We start from the raw sequence: 22,938 nt of genomic DNA, 5'->3' as shown, positions 1-22,938 counted from the left end.
AAATTGAAAGAAAATTTAAAATATACTGAAGAGACTGAAGAAGTGTTATAACTGAGCTTTCTTAAAAAAATAAAATTAAAGTTATATCCTTTGTTTACCTCACTTTGCTTTCTTTTCTTTGTGAATATGTATCTTATGAAGGTCTCCTGAAGAAGTTCTTGCTTCACAAGAAAATGCCATAGCCTTTTTGCTGGAAGAGCTGAATAATCCTTTGATCTGGATGACGCAGGAAAAAAGAAAAGGCTTCTGTTTAATTAAAGGTAGATAACATCCCCCCATCCATCCCTAAATTTGGAGAATGACTCCAAATTACTTTAAATGAAATTCCAAATTTAAGTTCTAATTTGTACATGGCAAATATCAAGGGATACATTTTTTTTTTTTAACGTTTGTTAGAATATGTTAATAAAATCCTACAGTACCAACCATACAAATTATATATCTCATATATAGTCACATATAGCTAACAAAACAAAAGTTGTTTTTTAGTATATGGAGAAAAGCAAAACTATTTTTGAGTTGGAAGTATCCTTCAATACCTGCATTTAAAGATACCTGCAAGCATGACACAGGTCCAACATAGGAGGATTGACTTTATAAGGACTTTACTACAACTCTTTTTCTCTTCTCCTACTGGCATCTATATAACTTTTGTTGCTGAGGTAGGGTGGGAGATAGCTACTACTGGAGGAATAGAAAAAGGTTGAATAGGGTCTTCCTAGCAGGAGCTATTGTCCTCAATTTGTAGTCCTCCAAGCACTGCTCTTTCCTTATTTTCCTTTCTTAATGCAGCTGAGAAAGCTGCAGCAGAATATGAAAAGCAGCTGCAGGAGACAGCTGCATAAGAAGTCGCATAGGGACTTAGGAAAATGGTTTCTGTAAAGCATTGTCTGGAACGAAGATCTAGCTAAACTTCATTTGGCTGTTTAGCTTCAGGGGGAAGTAATCTTTAATATGTTTATGGTCAAGGAATCTTTTTTTTTTTTTTCTAGGGAAAAAATATTTACTTGAATGGTGTGTTTTCAGGTTCAATCATTGCTTTATTGCGGAGAATAGCCGGTCCTGCACCTACTCCAAGGTCACTAGGATAAGTGTTAATGTAGTTTGGCGGTGGGCCTTCAAACTGGTCCATTCTGTCTTGAAGAATCTGTTCCCAGTGTTCCAAATTTTTTATTACAGCAATGCCTAATGGTGATGTTACAGGCAGATCTAAACAGAAATATTAAAAAAGTCTTAGAGAAAAAATAATATAACTTACAGCGCATATAAAAAAAAGTAGAATAATAAAGTAATTTAAAAAATTTTCAAAGAAAATGTATTTGTTTGCAACTGTCACAAATAGTGTTTTAAATTATATAAATTTTAAAATAAAAATTAAACAATGTATTTAAAAGCAAAGTCTGACAGAAAGACACTTGTTAAGAAAACTAAAATGTTAAGTTGCATTTCACGTACCGGTGAATTCCAGACCAGCAATAGGAAAGAAGTTCTTAACATTGTGCAGAACTAGTTTTACCATTGTCAGATGCAGAAGAGCCCAGCTGTATAAAAAGAATAGTTTTAGTTGTGCTAAAACAACACTAACATATCTGTCTGTAGAACAGATTTTTTTCCCTTCTACCTAATACACAGATCAGAAAAACGGCACAGATGGTTCACCAAGGTTTTAAAATTTAACAGACATGAAAGACATATCTATCAACTATGCAATGTAAGGCTGTCTCCCCCCCTCCCCCATAACATTAAGCATCACTTTCTCTTTATAAATTTAAGATCATTGAATTATTTTCCATAAAAAAACCTATCATATAAAAGTGTGCACATGTGAGCCTCTGCAAGAATGTGAATTAAGTACAAGCCTCCTGAAATACTTCCTGAAGTTCTCCAGTGAAATCACAATGAATATAGACAAGCCATTGCTTGAATTTGGTATTCATGCTAGAAGTTTTCCCGACTGAAAGAGTCTCATAGGTACTAAAATTACAAAGCGTGTAGAGTGTAAAGACTAAAGAGAGAATTGAAAAGTAGAACACATTAAAAAAAAAACACAATTTTGTCTCCACTTTTATAATGCTAAGTTCATCTGCTTTATTCCATTTTATCTTGCAATGTTTTCTCTTTAAGTGTTCTATTTAATCTGTCTCTAATTCAAGAACTAAGGATTAATCACACTTGAATCAGTTTTCTGAAACATCATTCTAGAGCTAGCATTGTAGTAGCTCATGCTCCTTGTGTCTTAAAGATAACAGGTATTACTTGTCTTCTTCTTAGGGTATTTCTTGTTTGTTTCCCTTCCCACCAAGAAAAGCCAAAACACAGCTCTGACCTGCTAATCTCATTTTCTTCAGAAAAGTAAATGGGGAAACGTTTGTTACTGTGATAAAAATTTGTTGCTCCTGTAATCCCACTGACAGAGGTACATCAGTCCATGACAATAAAAATACTCAACCAAACCTGTGGAGTGTGTAGAAGACCTGTATGTTCTTTAATGTGGAAGAAAAGGTAAGCACGTGACATTATTATTCTAAAACAGTGGCAATTTCTTCTAACCTGTAAGAATTGGCATCTTTGTGTTCCTGGATCTGTATGTCAGAGAGGAAAGCATCATCCTCTTCCTCATCACTATGAATGCTTTCATCAGAATCATATATTACGCCGCTGTCTGACAAAGGAAGAAATGGCTGCAAAGCAAAATAAAAGTCTTCTTTAAAAGTAGTTTTCTGATCTCTTTAAACTCTTTTAGTTTAGGTATCATTTAAACTCTTTGACAATGATAACAACTTAACATATATATAAGGTTCCCTAAAAAAAACAACAAAAAAACAACTAGCAACGGGAACAGTGTTTATTATTAGCAAGAACCCTATTTTGAAAGTTAAGAGACCTGAGGCAAGTAACAGACTTGAGACTCTTTATCTTTTATTAAGATGAAGCTTTTTAAGATGATGCAGCTTACTACGAAGAGCACTGAAAAATTTCACATTATTTTTGTCCTATAGAACTTAAGGGAGTAGAAATACTCTTTTGTGAACTGTAACTTCACAAAAGTAACTGTAACTGTAACTGTCTACAAGTTCCTCCCAAGGGGTAGTGGAGAGGCAGGTGACCTATTCTCTGTAATCATCAGTGATAGGACCCATGGTGTCAAGCTGAGGCAGGGGAGGTTCCATCAGGAAGAGGTTCTTCACCGAGAGGGTGGTCACACACGGGAACGGGCTCCCCAGTGAAGCAGCCACTGCGCCAAACCTGTCTGAATTTAAGAAGTGTTTGGACTGTGCACTTAGTCACATGGTCTAAACTTTTGGGTAGACCTGTGCGGTGCCAGGAGTTGGACTTGATGATCCTTATGGGTCCCTTCCAACTCGGGATATTCTATGATTCTATGATCTTATATTTTCCATTTTAAATTACCTTTGCCATAAAGTAGTCCCACATGCTGAGCTCTGGAGGGATGAATTTTTCTTTGTAAGAGGGTCTTTCTGCAGGCACAGGTGGTGGTACAGTGCTGTCTTTTACTGGTCTTCCTGGCACGAGCATTCTCATATTAAAACGACGACGATGTTTATCCATTTCTTCTGAAGGAAGAGGCGGTGCTAAACTCAGATAATTTGAAAAGCCGATGTTAACATTTCATCTTTCAAAGTAGTTGTATTTTATAATTGAAGGAAATTAAACCATTATTATTGGTACTAACTTCTACCAATTCATGAATCAAAGCCAGCCTAAATAAATTAAGTGTAATCATACAAAAAGTTTCATTATGATAAATTCAGTAACTGTAGCATTGGGTATATCATAAGAAATACGTTTTATTATCTGGATGAAGTTTTCAGTAGATGTAGCATTTAGCTTCTCAAGAAAGAAAAATTAAGATAATCTGTTCAGAAATAGAAGCAATATATAAAATTTCACTAAACAGTAAACTGCACAATTAGCATTAGTTATTCAAAATATAAGCCAAGGAACTCTTAAGATAGTAAAGAGAATTTGAGTAGTCTTTCTGACAACCGAAGTCTGTTCTGAAATGTTATGATTTAAACCATCTTGATAGTTATCAAAATATAAATGTGGAATTAGAACATTGAAGATTGCACTTACTTTATTACAAAGGAGGTAGATAGATATTAAAAAACTTTTTTTAGAAGCCGTCACTAATATTCATCTACACTGCAAGTTTTTACAAACCTTCATTAACATCCTCTGAAACATCAGAAACTGTAGCAGCTTGTAGGTTAAAGGAGAACAGAACACATCTCAAATGAAAATATGACTTTTTATAAAAAGTTGTTTATATTAACACATTGTCGAAATAAATGATCATTTCTAAAATGATTATTCTCAAATAAGATTAATTTATTCTATAAAAGATAAATAAATTATGAATACTTATAATGATGCAATTCAGAATGTTGTTTGACCAATGGTGACTGTATGGTAATGTCATCAATGACAGCAATCTTTGTGATTAGAAGTAACTTGTTTCCAAGTTACTGCAATAGTTAGTGTTGGGCTTCTCTCTCACATACAGAAAACCTAGGTATTAGCACTGATTTATACCATTTATTTTTCACTAAAAATAATGACTAAAAGCACTGAAAAGTGTTATAAGCAAGCACCTAATAGTAGTTTCATAAAGAAATATGCTTAGGATGCTTGTTTGACTCAAAACATCTTAGTTAAAATTACTCATCACTAATTTATTTTTCTGGTGGTTTAATATCAAATGCAGGTTTCAGTAACAAAAGTACTGGCAATGCCATTCTAAGTGCGATTAGTTCTTACATTAAAAAAAGATTTCATCAGTGATTGATTTCATCACAACACTGATTTCATCACAGTCAAAACTACTTGGTGTGATGGCTGACTGTTAACAATATTGCTGTTATCTTGCTGTTTAAGCACTTTGTGTTACCTTGAACTGAAATTTTTCGTTGTTGTTTTAGAAAGACTGATAGAAAAATTCCAATAAGTCTATGTTGTGTGTCAAAGTATTTAAATGCAGAAGTCCAATGACTTTCTATATTCAATCTAAGTAGAGATTAAAAAAAAAAAAAAAATCAAAACTCTACCCCACTGACATTCTTGTTTTTTGTGATAACAGTAAGTCACAAAGATGAACTCTGGATTTTTTTTTAACCTAAGAAGTGCTCAGACAACAGTCTTCAAGTCCTGAATTAAAATTAATACCGCTATCTAAAACCATAGTTAAATTATCAGGTCAAATTAAAAAGTTGCCTTCTGAGTAAATACGTGTATTGTTTTAATGGTAAATTCAAAATATGCAGGGTGCCATTACAAAGGACAACTGTGTGAAAGACTAATATTTTTTTGGGCTCTTTTACTAATGTAACAGATTTCTTGACCATAGATACTTAAAATAATGCTTGTGTGTTTCTTGTCTATAAAGGAAAAAATCTTCCCTAATAAGTTATTAAAAGGTACAAAATTCAAATCATTAGTATGACCTTTAGAAAACAGAGTACCTGTAATATTTTCTGATTGTCTTCGAGGTTTTACAAGTAGTTTCACTCCCCCACCAAAAACGGCAGCCCACATTCGGCTGTTCAATGGATGGGCTGCTAGTCGAAATAATTCGTTACATGAATTGGTTGCCAGGGCATGTATGAGCAGACTCAGGTAGACAGCTACAACAGCTTCACAAAGAAGAATGTTTAACTTTGGTTGATCTTCATCCTGAGCTGAACTTAAAAGATTTATAAGTGAACTCACACCTGCAAAGACAAATGTTCTGCATTAAAAGAGTAGGTTTAAAAGCAGGGAAAAAGTCAATGTGACATCTCTACCTTTTATGGTAAACAGACTAATAGCCATTTGATATTTTTATTCGGATGAAACATACTATTAATATTTTTCTTAAAATCATAAAGATTGAAGTAAAAAAAAATCTTCTTTGGTCTGGGACTTCTGAATTGTGTTTCAGCTCAGTTTGCCCATGAAACTCCTGCACTATTGCCAGAGTTGACCTCAAAATACTAAATCTATGTTAGTACATCAGAAGTAGCTGTTTTGATGGCTACAGCAAGTAAAGCACGTATGTAAGACAGTACTGTTTAAATAGCTAACAGAAAAGCTTTGCTTGGGGGTGAGAAAGACTGAAAGAAAACATTTTAGGACAACAAATTAACTGCTTACAGACTTTGTCCTGAGGATCCTCATCTCTTCATCGAATAAGGTTTTGCAATACAGAAAGTTTGTTTGTTTTGATATGTGAAGAAGCTAAAGGCTGTTACTCATTTGAGAACTAAATACAAAACACTCCTCCGTCATTGATCATCCACCATTTCATCCAGATTTGGATGAAAGATTAGTATCAAGTTGTACTGTAAGTTTTTGTATTACAGAACAGTGAGAAAATATTGAAACGTGGAGCTTGTCCAGTGAGTGGTGTTTAAAATAACCATTATATTTGTCTCACCAGGCCACTGAGCAGGAGACGAGTTTGGAGTTGCATGCTCTTCAATACTTTCTGTTCTCAGTCGGCGTCGGTCACTCAAAAGCAGTCCTTGATAAACCATCCCTGTAAACTGATTTGCTTCTGTTTGACTGCTAAATACAAACCAATTTTTTTTCTGATGAGAAAGGATTTTAGAATATTTTTGTAATCAAGTATAGTACATTTCTCATTTTAGTTAGAAAATGCAACACAAAATTCTACAGGATTAAGTAAAGAGTTATATAATTTCATGGAATAAAAACTGTTTTTTAAAATTAAAACTTGGTATGTTTTTACAGCTTTCTCTTCCAATTCTAGTTTTAAATATAAACTTTCTGAAACCTGACTTAAGTTAGGCTAAAATATTTCCTGTGCACCCCTCTACAGTAATGATGTGCTGTGGAAAACAGCACTCAAATGTTCTCTCAGAAGCATCCTGAGCAACACCAGATTGTCCTGTTATTTGTTGGAGAAAAATGATTGCTGTTATTTTATCTGTAAAAAACTGATCTGGAGTATCAAAGCTAACAATGTGTAAGCTGTATAATTATCTACAGCCATACACATCAATTTAATCACTTTTCTTAGACACAAGCATGAAGAATTTCCATTTTGGATGCACAAAGTATACTCCAAATGTAGGACTGTAAGAAAACTTTCTATTTGTACCTGTAACTGTGGCTGTCACACAGTGCTTGATAAATGGATGCAGAAAGTGAAGCTGCTAAAGAATGAAGCGTGTACACCTAAAATAAAAACAGCTGGTAAGTTATATATAAATTATACATAAATGGTGTGTAAACCACATTTCTTTCTGAATAGCATATGAAAATATGTTATGCAGAAATCTCCTAGTTTTAAACCAAGTGCAGGAAATGGTAATTAAAAATAACCTTAGGTTTACAATACAGTATTTTAAAAATTCAACTGACTGATGGAGATTAATTGATAACAGTCAAAATCTAAACATACATATTCTAATATTATGTAATCTAATATTATGTCAAGATAATTGAGCTTATAGAACTCTCACAATGTTGTAATAATGATTTCTATATTATGAATGGTTCTTGGAAGCCATATTATATGACATCATAATTCAATATAGTATTAGTTGCTTCATATGCATAATACAAAAGTGTGTGTAATAATTGTATGATTATTTTATTATATATATAATCTCTTTTTCACCTCAGTTATATGCTTAAAATTTTTCAGGATTCTCTCAGTAACAAGAACAGTACTCCGTTATTGCCTTGCAGTGCAGCAGAAATGCTCCAGTTATTAAATAGAAGAAGAAATGCAAAAATTTCTTGGAAAGTCTGATGGAGTCCAAAGTGTGATGAAAATGGTAATGCAAAACTGCTAAAAATGCCAGCTTGTAAGTTTTTTTTTAAATCATTTCTTTGTTTCCATCTTTTCCTACCACCTATTTAATAAGATGTTAGATCTCAGATTAAAGATATAAATTATCTAAAGAGTTTTGCAGTTAATAAGTGTCAGTTTTCTCTGAATTCTCTTTTAAATAAAAATGCATGTGAAACCTGAGTTTTTAGAGTTAAAAAGATGCTTACTACTGCATAATGAGTAAATGAGACATAAATGAGGTTGGGGTACAGTTTTAGAAATCTTTGACTGACTTGCAGTGGGACAACCCACTTTGTTTCCTATTTCTTCTCTACTTTCATCTAGTCAATAGAAAATCAAATTCATTTAATGAATATGAGTACTGATCTAAATGCCCGATCTAATGATTTAGCATCTCACTAATTAACTATGCAATAGTCTTGGGCTCTTTGGCTTTTTTCTCCCTCTACCTCATGAATCTGAACAGTCTTTATTCACTGTAGGGTATGGAGCCAGATAAAGTAATTCATCACAATTCCAGGAAAATCAGTACAACTGGAGAAATTTGTGCTGGAGTAAGATTTATAGTTACTATACTACGAGAAAGCTATAACTTACAGCCTCCCATCTCTACTTTCATAATCTCTCTACCAGATTTGACCTGGCTGATGACATGATTAAGAGCAAGAATTCAGTACTTTAGTGAACATCCAAACTTGGAATATTTTCCTGAGATTTTCGATGAAACGGAACTAACCAGATTCAAAAAAATGTCAGAAAACAAGTGGTTATCTACCATTTTCAGTTCTCTAGGCTTACGGGAGAAGGTCAGTATTGTGAAAGGGGTAAGTGCTGAAAAGTTAATTCGTACGCTATTTTTGCGGGCTCTCTCCCCATTTTATAAGTAATCATTTAGCCTTTTCTGAGAACTGTTTTGTTACCTTGACGTCTTCAATATTAGGATGTGGTGGTGATTTCATCTGCACAATAGTGTAAAGAATATCATGGATGTGGTTGTTTAAATACAACACAGGATTAGCTATCACAGTTTTTGTGGATGCTATGCTTGCAGAAAGCAATGGTAGCGTTGTTGGTAATGGAAGTGGAGACTGAAGCTGTTTTACAGTAGTTTCCTGTTTAAAAGAAAAGATTGCATTTAAAATGATTACTTTGAGAACAAACTAACAACAACGAAAAACAGTAATTTTACTTATACTTTTTCCAGGGTTATTTATTCTTTTCCACTGACATCTACTTAGTAAATTCTTATTTACTGCAAAAACATGAATGACCTGATAGCCAAGTTTGCTAGAACACTTTTGATATAGTGCAGGTAAAGTATTTTTATGTAGTTCACTAAGAAGTATTGGGATTGTCTACTTAGGAACAGTAACTAGATGTGCACTTGCAGCAGTATGGGTTGACATAGTGACTGTTCTGAGTTTAATAATAAAAGCCAAATTTGCACTAATCTGCATTTCTCAGTGGAAAAGTGGAAAAGCACAGGGTTTTTTTATCCCTCTTCCCCCCTCTTTTAAAATGACAAAGTTCACCACCATCAAAACAATCAACTATTGCTCCTGTTTTAAATGTAAAAAACCAGGGACCAGAGCCAGTTAAGTGATTTGCCCAGTATCAGATTATTTGCTCAGACTAGTCACTAACATTTGCTGGAAAATATCTATTTCTGTATGAAATAAATGTAGAAAATGCCATAATATAGTAAAAGGGAGCACTACACTGTCTGACTTAGTATTATTTGTTAAGCCTTGACACTAAGATCCCACCCCTTATAGCCCCCTTGCATTGATTTGCAGAGGTGTCGAGAATGAGATTTTATCATACTTCATCAGCTGTGAATTTAACTTACTGTTTTGATCACAATATTCTAGGTACCTATATAATAATTTAATTGCAACATAAATATAATGCTGCAGCTACTATATATAAAGTAACATTTATGTACCATAATTACAGGCAACTTAACCCTCTAACAAATTCTGAAGAACCAAATAACCCAGATGTGGATACACAAAACTCTAAAATACCAAGTTCTCGCCCCAAATACATTGGACTTGCAGAACATGAGGTATGTATCAAGGCACAAACATAAGCATTTGACAAAACTGACAGTCCAGAACTGTTCAGACTTGTTAAAGGAAATTAGTTTAATTTGCTTTACCTGCTGTGACTCTTGCAGTAAAAATTTCAGCTCCATTCTCACAGATGCTAAACCACCACCTTGTGCCCCATGAAGACTACAATAACTTAGAAAAACTCTTAGAAGAGCTTGGTTCTTCTGCAGCCACCACTTTCGTCTTTCAGCATGTTCTCGTTTTGCTTGTAACCTACGTCTTTCTATCTGGTGCCGTTCATAGGAACCAATGTCTGGCTTATCCATAATATCCTCATGATCAAGTAAATCCCCATTTACTTTGGTATATGTTTTACAGTAGTCTTTGCCACCTGCTTCATGGTTGCATATTTCATGCATAGCAGCGATCTCTTTTTCAAGCCAGCTGTACAGCTGAAATCGGAGTTTTCCTCCATCTACCTCATAACCTGTAGCCAAAGTCCTCAGTTCAGTCATCAGGATCTTCAAACAGGCTCTGAACTTGAGTTGTTCAGCAATAACATCAACCTCAGTGTCTCCAATATCAGAAATCTCTCCATGTGGTGTTTGTGAGACATTAGTGTCTGAGGTTTTCTTATCTTGTTCTTCATCCTCAGAACTGGATTTTGATTTTTTCATCATTATGCCAACATCCTTATCCTCATCGTCTGACTCACTTTTGTCTTCACCCCAGTCAAGAGTAAGAGGCTCATCATCAAATTTTACTGCTGGCTGACTCCAGTCAAATTGTGCTGAAGATTCAACAGTACCCTCCAGAGCAAAGGAAGTTGAAATTGGCTTTGACCAGTCTACATCACCACTTCCAGCTCCACCCCCTAGGGCTTTGGAATCTTGAACACCAGCCTGTATTGGAGGACTAGATACATCTTTCTCAGTAGTTATAGTAGACTTTTTTCTTATTTTTGGAATTTTGGAAAGAACTTCAAGGGCAAGTACAGGACAACCCACTTTAAAGTGAGCATTTGCAGTAGTGAAGAATAATTTTCTTTCTATAAGATTAATTTTATCAACAAAGCTTTTTTCAGTTTTTAGACCTAAGGTGGCCAGAGTCCCTTCTGGTGAGCTGAAGTATCTTCGGATGAGCAAAGGGTGGGTCCGAAGATAATTGTAAAAACTGAATACCACAGGATTGCATGACTTGACAATAACTAAGGAATTAAACAGATATGGCATCTATTAACAATGGCTTTCAAATGGTATTATTTCACTTTGCAGTATTTCCTGCTTTAAAAAGATGTGTCAAAACACAAAACTAAAGACAGTTTCGGGTCTAGTTGCCAAAACAAAGCAAAAGTATTACTTACTCCACACAAAAAGATTAAAGATATGAGCTGGATGAGTAGAAAGATAAGAAATTCTGACATTTGCTTCACTCCTATATTCCACTCAGCTAAGCCTACAAGAAGCTGAGAAGGCCAGACAGATGGATATTTTCCTAGGGGAGGGAATATACTATAGAAATGTATGGAGCCACCTCTCTGTCACTTAACATTAATCTCAAAAGAGATGGGATAGGAAGCCCTGCTTGACAATGCTGATTCCTAGAAGCAAGAATGAGAATTTGAAGTCTGCTGGAAAAAACTAGCCAGCACTAAGTAGTAGAGAGGTATTGTAGGGAAGTACCAAACAAGGAAGGCCCTCCAGAGTTTATCTGACAGCAAAACTAAGTTCAATACAGGGGGGTTGGAGAGAAGCCCCTGGAATAAATTGGGGAAAAAAAATGAAGAAGAAATTGAGTGGGCTAGTACATAATCCAATTAATGATTTCAGCATAATGGCATTTCAAGAAAAGGGAGTACATGCATACACAGAAAGTATTACCCTTTCTCTACTCTGTCTTAGAGAATTCCATCAAACTAATGTTTTCTCCTTACCTGGGTTTTCATCGTCATCTTTAGGTGTTTGTTCCAATAAAGTGTCCAGTGCTCTCGTGTAATCTTTCATTATCCAGTATGCAATGCTTCTCAGAAATGGATCGGAATGCAATTTAGTACAGCTGAACCCAGTTCCATCTTTATGGCAACCCAAAATTTTTTCATGAAGAATGGAGGTATATGTGGCAGAGGTTTCAAACTCAGATTCGTATAAACGAGCAATAACCATAGCCAACTGGATGTCTTCCATTTTCTCAAGGCACACCTATGATAAGAAAGGGGGAAAAATGTCTCTTTATAAGGAAAAGTTTGTTTTTTAAAACAACAATGAAGTGAATAGCAATATATGTTTACAGAACAGATTTTTTCTCTCATATCTGATCTTTCATGTATATATTGATCTTTGAGTCAAAAATGTGGTGAGATACATCCAAATGACATTTTCTTCCATGTTTGGGAAGAGGTGTTCTGACTTCTATTTCAGCAATTCTAGTATGCATGGCAGTACATCAGCATGACAAAAAATAATATACCAGTAGTAAAGAAGTTATAGCTAGTCGAATAAACTTAGCTTCCAGCTTTAATGTTAACACATCACTGGAAAGATTTTCTTCCACTGACTCATCTGCAGAAATGTACTTTCACAGGTAAAGACTCACTGACTGCATACAATAGGAAGGATAAATAGAAGTTCTCTAATTTCCATTATCTCCTGAGATATGTTGCCTAAGTTATGACCCTGCTGACAACTCTCACCTCCCTTTTGGCAGGAAACATCACAGCTCCACTAAAAAGGGATTATCAGGATGCTTCAGAAGAGCTCTCTGATTTCCTGTTTTTATTTATTTATTAAAAACAAAACAAAACAACAACAACAAAAAAACACTAGGGAATGCAGAATAGTTGGAAACTGAACAGAGCATTGCAACAACTTAATTAGAACAAAGCAAAGTTTTGCCTGCAGGGTTATGACTGCTCTTCCCAGGAGGCAGTCTACTGAGAACTGATGTACTTGAATACTTCTGGCCTTCAGATCAACTTCTAATCTGTTTTTAACAGTAGTATGAAAGTAAATGGGATGTCTGTAGGGCACAAGGGGGTCACATACAGACATACCCGTTCTGCTGCCACACTTTGTGAAAAAGAGCAGCAGAACAGCTTTTAAGGATGCAGTTATGAAGTTCAAGCTAGAAACTGAAACATAATTTCTCAAAAGCTAATACCTCTATAGCATCTTTCAGTGAACCTGCTAGCAAGAAAAATGCAGCTGATTGTTCGAAGCGTTGTTTTCCCAACAAAGCAAAAGCATTTTTTAAAGCAGCTTTTCGCCATCTGTCTTCACTGAAGTTGTGGCTGAAAAAGGCAGTCATCTTTTCATCGTGCTGGGACCTGCATAAAGAAATGCAATATATACAACTTCTTATTATATAACCTTAGGATACAATCAATTGAACAACACCAATTAAACTCTAATCCTGAATGAGTTCTGTTTTGCATTCCTGGTTCAATTATGATTTAATCAAACTTACAGTTAGTAGAACTCACCTAAACAGACCCCAGACCACTGCCTTTTTCTTCATAGCAAGATAAAAAAGTGCAGCATCTAAGGCATCATTGTTCCTCTGGAATGAAGCTTTTGCAACCTATAGTAAGCAAAATCTAGTATTATTACTGCAAATATAAAACTTGCTTTTAGCTTAAGAACATGTTCTCTGTCAGAAATGATGGTCTGGGAAACCGCATTATTTATATAAAGCAACAGTAATTTCTTTCAGAACGTTTTGCAGAAACTAATTTTTTGATAGGTGACAGCTCATTACAGAGTTAATGTTCTTAAGGTTCAGAAAAACAGCACTACTGCAGATATTAACCCCCCCCCCCATCACTACAGTGTGACATTACAACTGTGAAAATAAAAATCTTTTCCTCAAATGTGTTACATTAACTCATACTACTGGGTGAAGTTCCTCTTGCAATTCATTATTTGCAAGCTAATACAAATATTTCTTTAATGACCATATTTTTTTTTTTCCCTGTATAGGACTCAGCGATGTAATTGCATTAGATTTAGATGACTAGAATAATTAAGTTTTGCTCCTGGATTCATCAAACATCCTGTAACACTAAAATAAATTATTTTTTACAACCTCTGAAATTTAGTAAACGATGAAGTTCCACAAACAACTCAAAGAGTACATTAATTGTAATTCAGAGCAAAGACTAGTAATAAATCAAATCCATCAAACTTGATAAGAAAGCTGAAAATCTTATTAAAATCTTATGAAAATCTTATGAAATCTTATGAAAAATCTTATGAAAATCTATTATTGGAGCTCCCATAAAAAACTCTGCATGAAAATGGGATTTGATGTTATTTTGGTTTTATATAATATAGGTGTATATTTCTATAAAACACTATTTTTGTGACTCTCCAGAAAGGCGTAAAAACTGCACTTATTTTCAGCTCAGGCCTTTTATGTTCTGTACTATTTTATTATCAAAACCAACAGAATTTACAAGAGGATTTTTTAATGTATTTTTTTCTTGAATAATACTTTTTAAAACGGTTATTTTTTAAATAAGACTCAGTATCGAATAATTTCCTGTTTCATCAATAGATATATGCTGTCACATATATCTGAAGAAGGATTCTTCTTAAAATAGAGTAATATAATCTTAAACATACTGTGAAATGTGGGGAAAAAGATTAGGTCCTTCAGAAATGGCTTTCCTAACTCAAATGTTGTAAATCAGAACCGCCAACATTATCTGACAGTACTAATGTTTCGGTGCTGGATATGGAAAAAAACAACTGTTAAAATATTATCTGGGCTGGAGTGCAAAGGGATCTGCTCTACACAAGTCATCCTAAGTATCTGTTAGAGCATAACAGCACGTAACTATATTTGTAAGCAATAAAAAATACCTTCTCAATACACCTTCGGAGTGTGTTGATATTCCTGACCCACCAACCTATACCCATAGCTCTTAATTCAGACCACTGTGGGTCTCCCTTCTGGATAGCTGGAATCATGTTGATCAACTCCTCCTCAGCCTCAGAATGAAAAGCCCATGCAAAATGACATGTAGATAGGCCTAAACAGTAACATAATAAAATTCAGAAAATTAAAACTTGTTAATAAACAAATGGAATATGTCAGAGAGGTAAAGTGGGATTTTTGCAAAGAATGTTGGTAGATGTGAGAGATACTGTTTGTCACAACAATTCAAGGAGCAGTCAAAGCATTTTTTTTCTTTCTCTCTTTGAAATACATGTTTCTCTTTGGTGCTTCCTCCATTCCTTTCCAGCACGCTGTTCATGTATGTTCTTGAGTTTCGTTTGGTGTTAGATAGAAGCAAAAATATGTTATCTCAGAGACAGACCCATCGTGGCCCAGAAACCTTTCTGTATGCTGTTGAGGCAGTAATTGCTTTTCTTTCCTGTATTTCACAAGAGCATTTACTCAGAGCAAGAAAAAAACCTGCTGTGATGAAAATAATATCATCATCTTAGAGGGAAAATAAAAAATATACTTCTGTAAAGCAAACCCTTCAGTCCTCCAGCAGAAACAATGTAAAATATGATACAATTTTTATGTTATGCGGTTGGGGAAATTATTCATGCTCAAACTGAATGGCAGAGAATCTCTCTGCTATTCTAGAACTTTACATTTTTGTCTGTTTACAGTGCATGCAGGGAAGCATATACTTTGCAAGACAAGGGCCTTAATGGAATAGGTGTCATCTAAAATTAATATGGAGATAATAAAAGTAATACAATATAAATCAAGTATTATCAGGTCCTGTCAGCTCAACTGGATAAAATGAAAGTAATGCCACATTCCAAGAATTACCTTGGTGAAGCAGCTGAACTCGATACAGAGGTGGTAGTGATGTCAGAAGGCAGGTGTGCAAGCGCATAGCCAACAAATATCGTAAGCCACATTCATCTAAGGTATCTCTTCCTGTAAAATACAAAATACTGACTTTAGAATATGCAGATGACTACAGGGGCACATATATGACTTACTGTATGCAGCATGTAAGGAATGTACGTTTCTAAATTTGCTGTTTGCAATGAAGTATTATGCTTGAAATACAGAGATTTATAAAGTGATTTTGCTTTACTGTATCTAATCTGAATAACTGATACTAGCTTTCAGCTTTTTTAACCCCAAAATACTCAAGGAGTAAGTTTGCCTTAGCTGGGAAGATCAAGAATGTTAATTTAATAATATGCTCATAACTAACCTGAGTAATTCTTATCTCTGTTCTCATCTAGTTCAGTGCTTGTTGTTGCCACGGTGTCTGCCAAAGCTACGAGGAACATCTGTTCTAGTCGAGTGAGGCCTGGCAGACTTGAGTGCATCAGGTGACTTGAAAGGACACTGGCATGTTCCCGGCCAAAGTAAGTTGGACCATACTGTGAGAGATTAATAACTTTGGATTTACTCTCTCTCTTTTCAGGCTCGAAATCAATAAAGTCGTCAGTTGTAACAGGCTGAATCTGGAATAGATCCGAGTACTGGTCCTCTGTTTTTCTTTTAGCATGATCTTCAGACCCCTGAGGTATTTTAGAAGTTTCTTCAGAAACGTAAGTGGCATCTTGATCTGCAGCAAGCAGAGCATAAAGTGGCAGTGGGGGAATGGAGTCTATCTCTGTATAGTCTCGAGTACCATCTTTTCCAGCTGTGATGGTATCCTTTGCAGTACTACCACTTACACTAATGGTGCGAGAAAGATGGCGTTTAGGACCAGTTCCTTCTCCAGCTTCTGTGTCTTTAACTATTGCAACTTCTCCTGCAATACATTTAACTAAATGTGACAGAATGGCTTTGGCTCGGCGAACTTTCCCCAGATCCATAAGTTCTAATAGCTGGGTTGGATGATACTGAGCGAGCGTAGGTGAAAGAACATGAGCAGCTTCAAATAGGCCTCCATCTTGAATTACAGTTGGAGTGCCAAAAACATCATCCACAATACCTGCCCCATCAATTACACTGGTCTTCTTTGCTATCAAGCTTGCTTTGAGTGGATCTTGAGTTGCTGGGTCTTCAGTAGTGAAGACATCGCTTTCACCATCACCAAACTTGACAGCATGTTTCCACTGTGCATAAACATGCATTTCACAGTCCATTCCCACCACCAGTATACCATCTCTCACCCAGGAGAGAGAAACAGGCAGTGAAGGAGTGCCATCTACAGATGATACCAAATCAATCGATCTAAGCAACACCCACTTTGACTTTATACCTTGTTTTATGCTGCCACCTAGTGGTAAAGTAATGACAGCTACACCCTCTTTGCTGCTTGTTTGATCTGTTACAATTCCTGAAAGTCTTCCGTACATGAAGATGTTGGCACCAACTCCAACCGTCAATATATGTGAACCATCTTCTTTTGATACCCAATCCAAATGCACCAAATGCTTGATACTGGGCACCAGGTATTTGTCTTTATTCAAAAATGCATCTGATTTACTGTAAACAAATAAATTACTGTCTACACTGACCCTTGAATCAAGCACACTTCCAACCCTAACTAAATCATCCAGATGAATAGTCTGTTCCAAAACCCATTCTGATCCTCCTGTGGACTCACACTCAAGTATACAAACATACATGGAAAATTCTTTTGAAACAAAACCGTTATGCTGTATGGGTTGTTTGTATGCTACTGCAAGACGTCCTGTGTAAGAACAGCTAACGGCAACTGGCCTTCCTACTATGGTGACTGTACTGCTGTTGTCTTCTCCTTCATCATTCATTAAAGGCCATTTTCTCCAATGATATGTTTCCCTTTCTTCATTTTTGCTGTTCAGGTCTTTTTCTACAGTACATCTCCAGAATCGCACTCTGTTGTCTGAACATGTTGTTACTATCAAATAAGGTGCAAGGCAGACTGGATATATTGATGAAGAGCTCAAATGACCTGAAGTCAGAACAAATATTTAGTATCAGTAATAAAAAGTCAAATACCTATATGAGACAGACACAACATTGTAACTACTAATAGAGAACTATTTATTTATTTATTTATTTATTTATTTATTTATTTACTGTAATTTGGAGCTGGGTAAGGACAAATGTTTTAAGACTGATAACAGTCTTAACAGTTTAGATGTTAATCATCTGCAGTTATGGTCCCTATTCAAGGAAAATACACTTGAACTAAACTAATTCAGAAAAGGATTGTTAGAATAATAAAGAAACACAAAGCTTTAATCAGATGCAATAACGGAAATTAAGACTAGGCTTGCATAGCCTACAAAAATTAAACCTAAGAGGGGCACGATGGTACTTAAGAATATTATGAGAGACACAGAGACACAGACAGAAGTAGACAGGGTAAGTACATCAAGTTAAAAGAAAAAAAAAAGCATCATATACTCATCAGATTAATGTTGGCAGGTGAACAAGTGGGTATAAATTGATCATAAATTAAGACTAGAAGTTAAGTTTCCAGTCATTAAAGCAGTAAGTTTCACAAAAAGCTTTTCTATGAGGACTTGATACAATTAAGAAAGGAGTGATTTGCAAAATGCACATTTTTGATTTGAGAGACTTGGACACGGATTTGAGAACACTTGTTTAGTCCCATGTTGCCTGTATCAGTTAATCAAGAGAGTGATAGGCTGAGAACATACTAGTTTATGAACTAGCAGATGAATTAGTGGATTAATTAGAAAAAAGTTAAATTTACCTGCTGAAGGAGTTGCTCTTATTACTTCTACACCAACAGGAAGATCCAGTGGTTGGCTGTATACAAGTCTGGAGCTCAGAATGAGCTTACTAGCAGTCTGAAGATTAGCGATTGATGAAGATCGTGGAATGGGACTTACACCAGGTGATATATCTGGAGAAGAATCTACAGTCTTCTGTTCAGGTACACTAAGTTGATTCTCTGATAAAGTAGTTTCAGTAGTTTTTGCTATATACAAGAAAAATCATTGCAAACAGTGTTAAAAAATGTTTGTATGTGAGGACAAAGCATAAACATGCTATAATCAATGCTAATTCTTAGCATTGCTTCAGTTATGCAGAAAATAATTATATTGTGTATTGGCTGCTTAGTTTTACTGCAAATAATTTTATGCTATGGTTACTCATTTTAAGATATCCGTAGTATTCTGAAATACTTAGAGTTTAAAATAAAGAATCCAGTGCTTAAATATATTACTCACTCTTTTAACAAATTTTCATATTGTCATAGCTATGGAATGCAACCCATGTTTGCAAGAAAACTTATTCCTTCTATTGCTTCTAGAACACCAAGCCTCAAATTTTCTGTCATGTTACTTAAATGTTCATCTCTAAGAAAATACAATTACTCACTCACCTAAACAGGCTTGCACAGATTTGAGATGAAGATGCCACATCTGAAGAACAGAACAGCCATTACTATCTTTTTCAATTACTACTAGGTAGAACTTTTCTGAAAAAGGCGGTGGACGATACCCTGTAATTTAAACATGTTACCATAATCATGAAGTTTACATTCAACAATTGATAAAAACTGATACTAAAAACATATTTTTACCTTTTGAAATTGTTTGATTACAAAACAAAATACTTAAATGGTACTATTAACAACATTTTAATCAATATTTAGTTTGTTCAGAGCTATAGAAGACTTAGTAAAATAGAGACTGACTTAAGGCCAACCCGAGTATTAATGACAAATCTAACTTATTAGATGTATTTGCCTTCTTAATCAATTTGAACTGCTCTGCTAGATTATAAAAGTTTTCTCAGAGTGCTTGCTTCCTTTTTTTTTTTTTAAAAAAAATAAAAATTAAACTTTTAAGTCTAGCACCAAATTCCCAGTTACTTTTTATAGGATAAAAGAGAAAGTCAGACATATGCACCTAATCACCTGGAACAACATATTAATTCAGGAAATACACTTCCAGTCTACTTTGTACACATTTTAAAAATATAACACAAAGCATTTTGAAAAACAGACCTTGTCATACAAGTTAAAATATTTCAACTGTAGGTAAATTAGAATAGTTTTATTTAATACCATTACCATGTAGACAATGATTTATATGAGCAATGTGAATCAGCCATTTCAGTGAATTCAATATATTCTCATTAAAAATGAAGCTAGCAGATGCCTGCTAGATTTCAGTATTCTTTAAGAACAGTTTTGGTACCTACTTCATAGTAGTTATTCTTATACTATACCTTGAGATGGCTGGAAAAATATCTCAGTTTCCTTCCCTTCTACATCTTCCTTTTGTGGTTTGTATCCCAAAATGAAGTCTTCTTGAAAGACATGAAGTAATTGCGTGTTTGAGCCACACTGTAAAATCAAGCAGTAGTTATGCTCTCAGAATGGTATAGCAACATTTTTTACTAACATATTTTTTTTTGTACAGTCTAACTATCGATTGAGGATCACTTACTTTTTTATAATGTTGAAAATACATACAGAAAATACATGTTGATAATACATCAGAAAAACAGAACAATTTCATCTCTTACATTAAGAACAGCATGTTCTAGAACCTGTTGTGTATGTATTCCAAAATTTCAATGAAATCTACCATACTAGACTAATTCTGTAATATTTTTGCTGAAGCTAATGCCAGATTATTATTATTATAATTTTTGTATTTTTATTTTCAGTATCAAATAAAGGACTGTGGCAACAACTCTTAGACTTCTATCAGTATTCAGTGGAAAGATGACTGCAATGGATTGAGAAATCTGCTAAAAAAAAAATAAAAGGAAGAAACTGCTGATATTCCTTCTCTTATAACTCAACAGCTGTTCCTCCTGACAGCAACAGACCTCTTTTCAGTATCTCCACCCCTCTACAGAGGAGGCTGCTGGCAGTGAAATCCATTTCTGCAGACAAGGAAAACGTGTCCCCCAAAGACAGCGACAACAAAGTTTTCATGTTCTTGAACACTTTTTTTTTTTTTTTTTTTTTTTTTTTACCAGAGAATCATGGAGAGGCATCTTCCTTCACACGGGTAGTTTTGAAATCCTACCAGGATGAAATTGGCAAAAGCTGACTGACTCAATATAAAAGATGGTTTTTTTTAGAGCTTCAGCAGGTGCTATGGGGATAAAGGAGGTAGTGAGAGGATGCATGAATGACATTTGTATCATGGGAAAGTCTTCGGTCACCATCATGATTGGGATGCCCTCTAAGGAAACTGGATTCAGTGTTTTCTTGTAGAAGAGAGAGGGCTTCTCTTCCTGACCCTTCCTAGAAGAGAAAGGGCTTATTTCTTGCTTGCAGCCCTTTTGAATTTTTGCAGGCTGTTTTTTCACATCTAAAGCTCTTCCTAGTCTCAGCCTCCCAAATTGATACATTAATTTCTACATTCATTTAAAAAAAATTTGGAAACTGAAAAATAATAATCCAACTAACTTATTTACCATTTCTGTAGAAGTTGGTAAGGTCCACAAATATTGATTAAGCTTTATACTAGGACATTAGAGCCTTGAAAGTATGACTAAGAAGGAAATAGAAAACATAAAAGACACCCAGGATGTCTTGCTATTGTATTTCCCACAACATAGGTCTTATGCAGAAGACTGTTTCTTACCTCATAAGCTATTCCCTGTACTCCTCATGTCAAGTCATAAAATAATCTAAAAAAATTCTAACAAATATTTTGTAAACCTGAACTTAAAATTAATCCTATGTAATTAATACTTACAAGACAAACAAAAACATACTACCATTCAATCAATTAATTGATTGAAACACGTAGCTAATTCTTTAAATTACGATGGGTGTAAAGCAGTATTCAGACAAGTTTATTTTAAACAAGATTTATGTTAGAAAATATTGTTACACTCTGTAACAACAGGCTTTGAGCTCCTAACAACTACAAGTTGTCTCACAAAAACATTCAAGGCAACTCAACATTCACAAAAATTCAAGGCAGTCATTATCACCATAGAGAAATGTCCTTTCTTTTCTGTATTTTCAACAGATTAGGTTAATCAGCAACAAAGCTATTAAACAGTTTTATGTGATACCCTAAAGAATTAAACATTTATTTACTTTGTTAGTTATTGCATCAAGTTCAATAATGCACCCTGGTCGAGCAGTAGATTGCTGGCTCACAATGTTAAACACTTCCCCAATAAGTTTCTGAAAAAGAGGAAAATGAGATGAGTTAGCATATTTTTTCTTCAGACAGAAGAAAATTGCAATCATTTACAATAAACTGATGCTATAATTTTCTTTGTTGCTGTAAATAGTAATAGGCTTCTTCCTGTTGTCATTTTGGCAGTTACGAATAATGTACCCGTCAGGACATTTGCACTGTTTTGAGTCTTCAGCTATTCATGGGGGTAGCATACCAATTTACATAGAAAGTAAAGGTTTATTTAAAGACTTATCTTTTCCTAATAACGTAACAGCATAGGTACTATGAGAAACTCTGCTTCACTTTTGTTTAAAGCTTCAGGTTTTGTCACAACACGGAAATAAATTTAAAAAATCAATACAGCTTATATATAAATGGAATGTACTATTGATTTTTGCTGGAGCATTCACAGTCATTGCTCCTGTAACAGGTTCCTCAGACTGATCTGAATACTGACAAGCTATAGCTTGCAGGATAGCTTAAAAAATAACAGAAGAATGGAAAAATGAAAAATGTGCTTATTTATACAGTAACAGTTACAAGGCCGGATTTTACTTTGCTCAGTCATAGAAATGAAACATAATAAAAAAACAGAAAGAATAGACTACAATGGAAAAAATAAGAGCCAATATTACCCTTAGCAATAACCTACCCTGACTCCTTCCTATCCCATCATCTCTGTCCTCCCTCATATACACACCGTAGTGTATAAGTGTATACACCCTAGTCTTTCTCTTCTATCTTCACCTGCCCACTTGCTCCTGACTCCCCTCTCCCTAGAAGACAAAGAAAAAAGTCCTGTTTTTTCTTTCACCACATACTACAAGATGCGGAAACTTGTCAGGGATATTTGTTTCAGTTCAGCCACTTTTAGTAGTAATATCCACATTACTGTCTGCTAATGTTTACAGACATCTGCAAAACATGTAATTATACAAGCTAATATACAGACATGAGGAAATAAGAAAAATCACTGGAGGGGGAAAAAAAGTTTAAAAGTTACCTTAACTTT

At 34.8% G+C, this 22,938-nt stretch overlaps 1 protein-coding gene across 5 annotated transcripts in view; it reads right to left on the bottom strand.

Moving 5' to 3' along the window:
• Positions 1-22,938, bottom strand: part of DMXL2 (Dmx like 2) — a 54,342-nt gene that overhangs the window by 10,328 nt on the left and 21,076 nt on the right. For 3 of the 5 annotated variants that reach the window (XM_035336024.1, XM_035336026.1, XM_035336028.1), the window contains exons 14-33: positions 21,839-21,928; positions 19,999-20,116; positions 19,148-19,267; positions 18,512-18,739; positions 16,061-17,740; positions 15,664-15,774; positions 14,736-14,905; positions 13,355-13,452; positions 13,033-13,198; positions 11,810-12,074; positions 9,984-11,083; positions 8,743-8,934; positions 7,124-7,200; positions 6,437-6,567; positions 5,484-5,732; positions 3,412-3,593; positions 2,551-2,681; positions 1,456-1,541; positions 1,008-1,209; positions 99-216 (exon numbers count right to left, since the gene is read on the bottom strand). In XM_035336024.1, the coding sequence (XP_035191915.1) occupies positions 99-216; positions 1,008-1,209; positions 1,456-1,541; positions 2,551-2,681; positions 3,412-3,593; positions 5,484-5,732; positions 6,437-6,567; positions 7,124-7,200; positions 8,743-8,934; positions 9,984-11,083; positions 11,810-12,074; positions 13,033-13,198; positions 13,355-13,452; positions 14,736-14,905; positions 15,664-15,774; positions 16,061-17,740; positions 18,512-18,739; positions 19,148-19,267; positions 19,999-20,116; positions 21,839-21,928 (5,514 nt within the window). The remainder of the gene's footprint in view (positions 1-98; positions 217-1,007; positions 1,210-1,455; positions 1,542-2,550; positions 2,682-3,411; positions 3,594-5,483; positions 5,733-6,436; positions 6,568-7,123; positions 7,201-8,742; positions 8,935-9,983; positions 11,084-11,809; positions 12,075-13,032; positions 13,199-13,354; positions 13,453-14,735; positions 14,906-15,663; positions 15,775-16,060; positions 17,741-18,511; positions 18,740-19,147; positions 19,268-19,998; positions 20,117-21,838; positions 21,929-22,938) is intronic. The other 2 variants (XM_035336025.1, XM_035336027.1) reach the window with 1 other exon arrangement.

This window comes from Oxyura jamaicensis, chromosome 10 (genome assembly GCF_011077185.1).
Source record: "Oxyura jamaicensis isolate SHBP4307 breed ruddy duck chromosome 10, BPBGC_Ojam_1.0, whole genome shotgun sequence".
Classification (NCBI taxonomy): domain Eukaryota; kingdom Metazoa; phylum Chordata; class Aves; order Anseriformes; family Anatidae; genus Oxyura; species Oxyura jamaicensis.
This window is presented reverse-complemented; position numbering and strand designations above follow the sequence as displayed.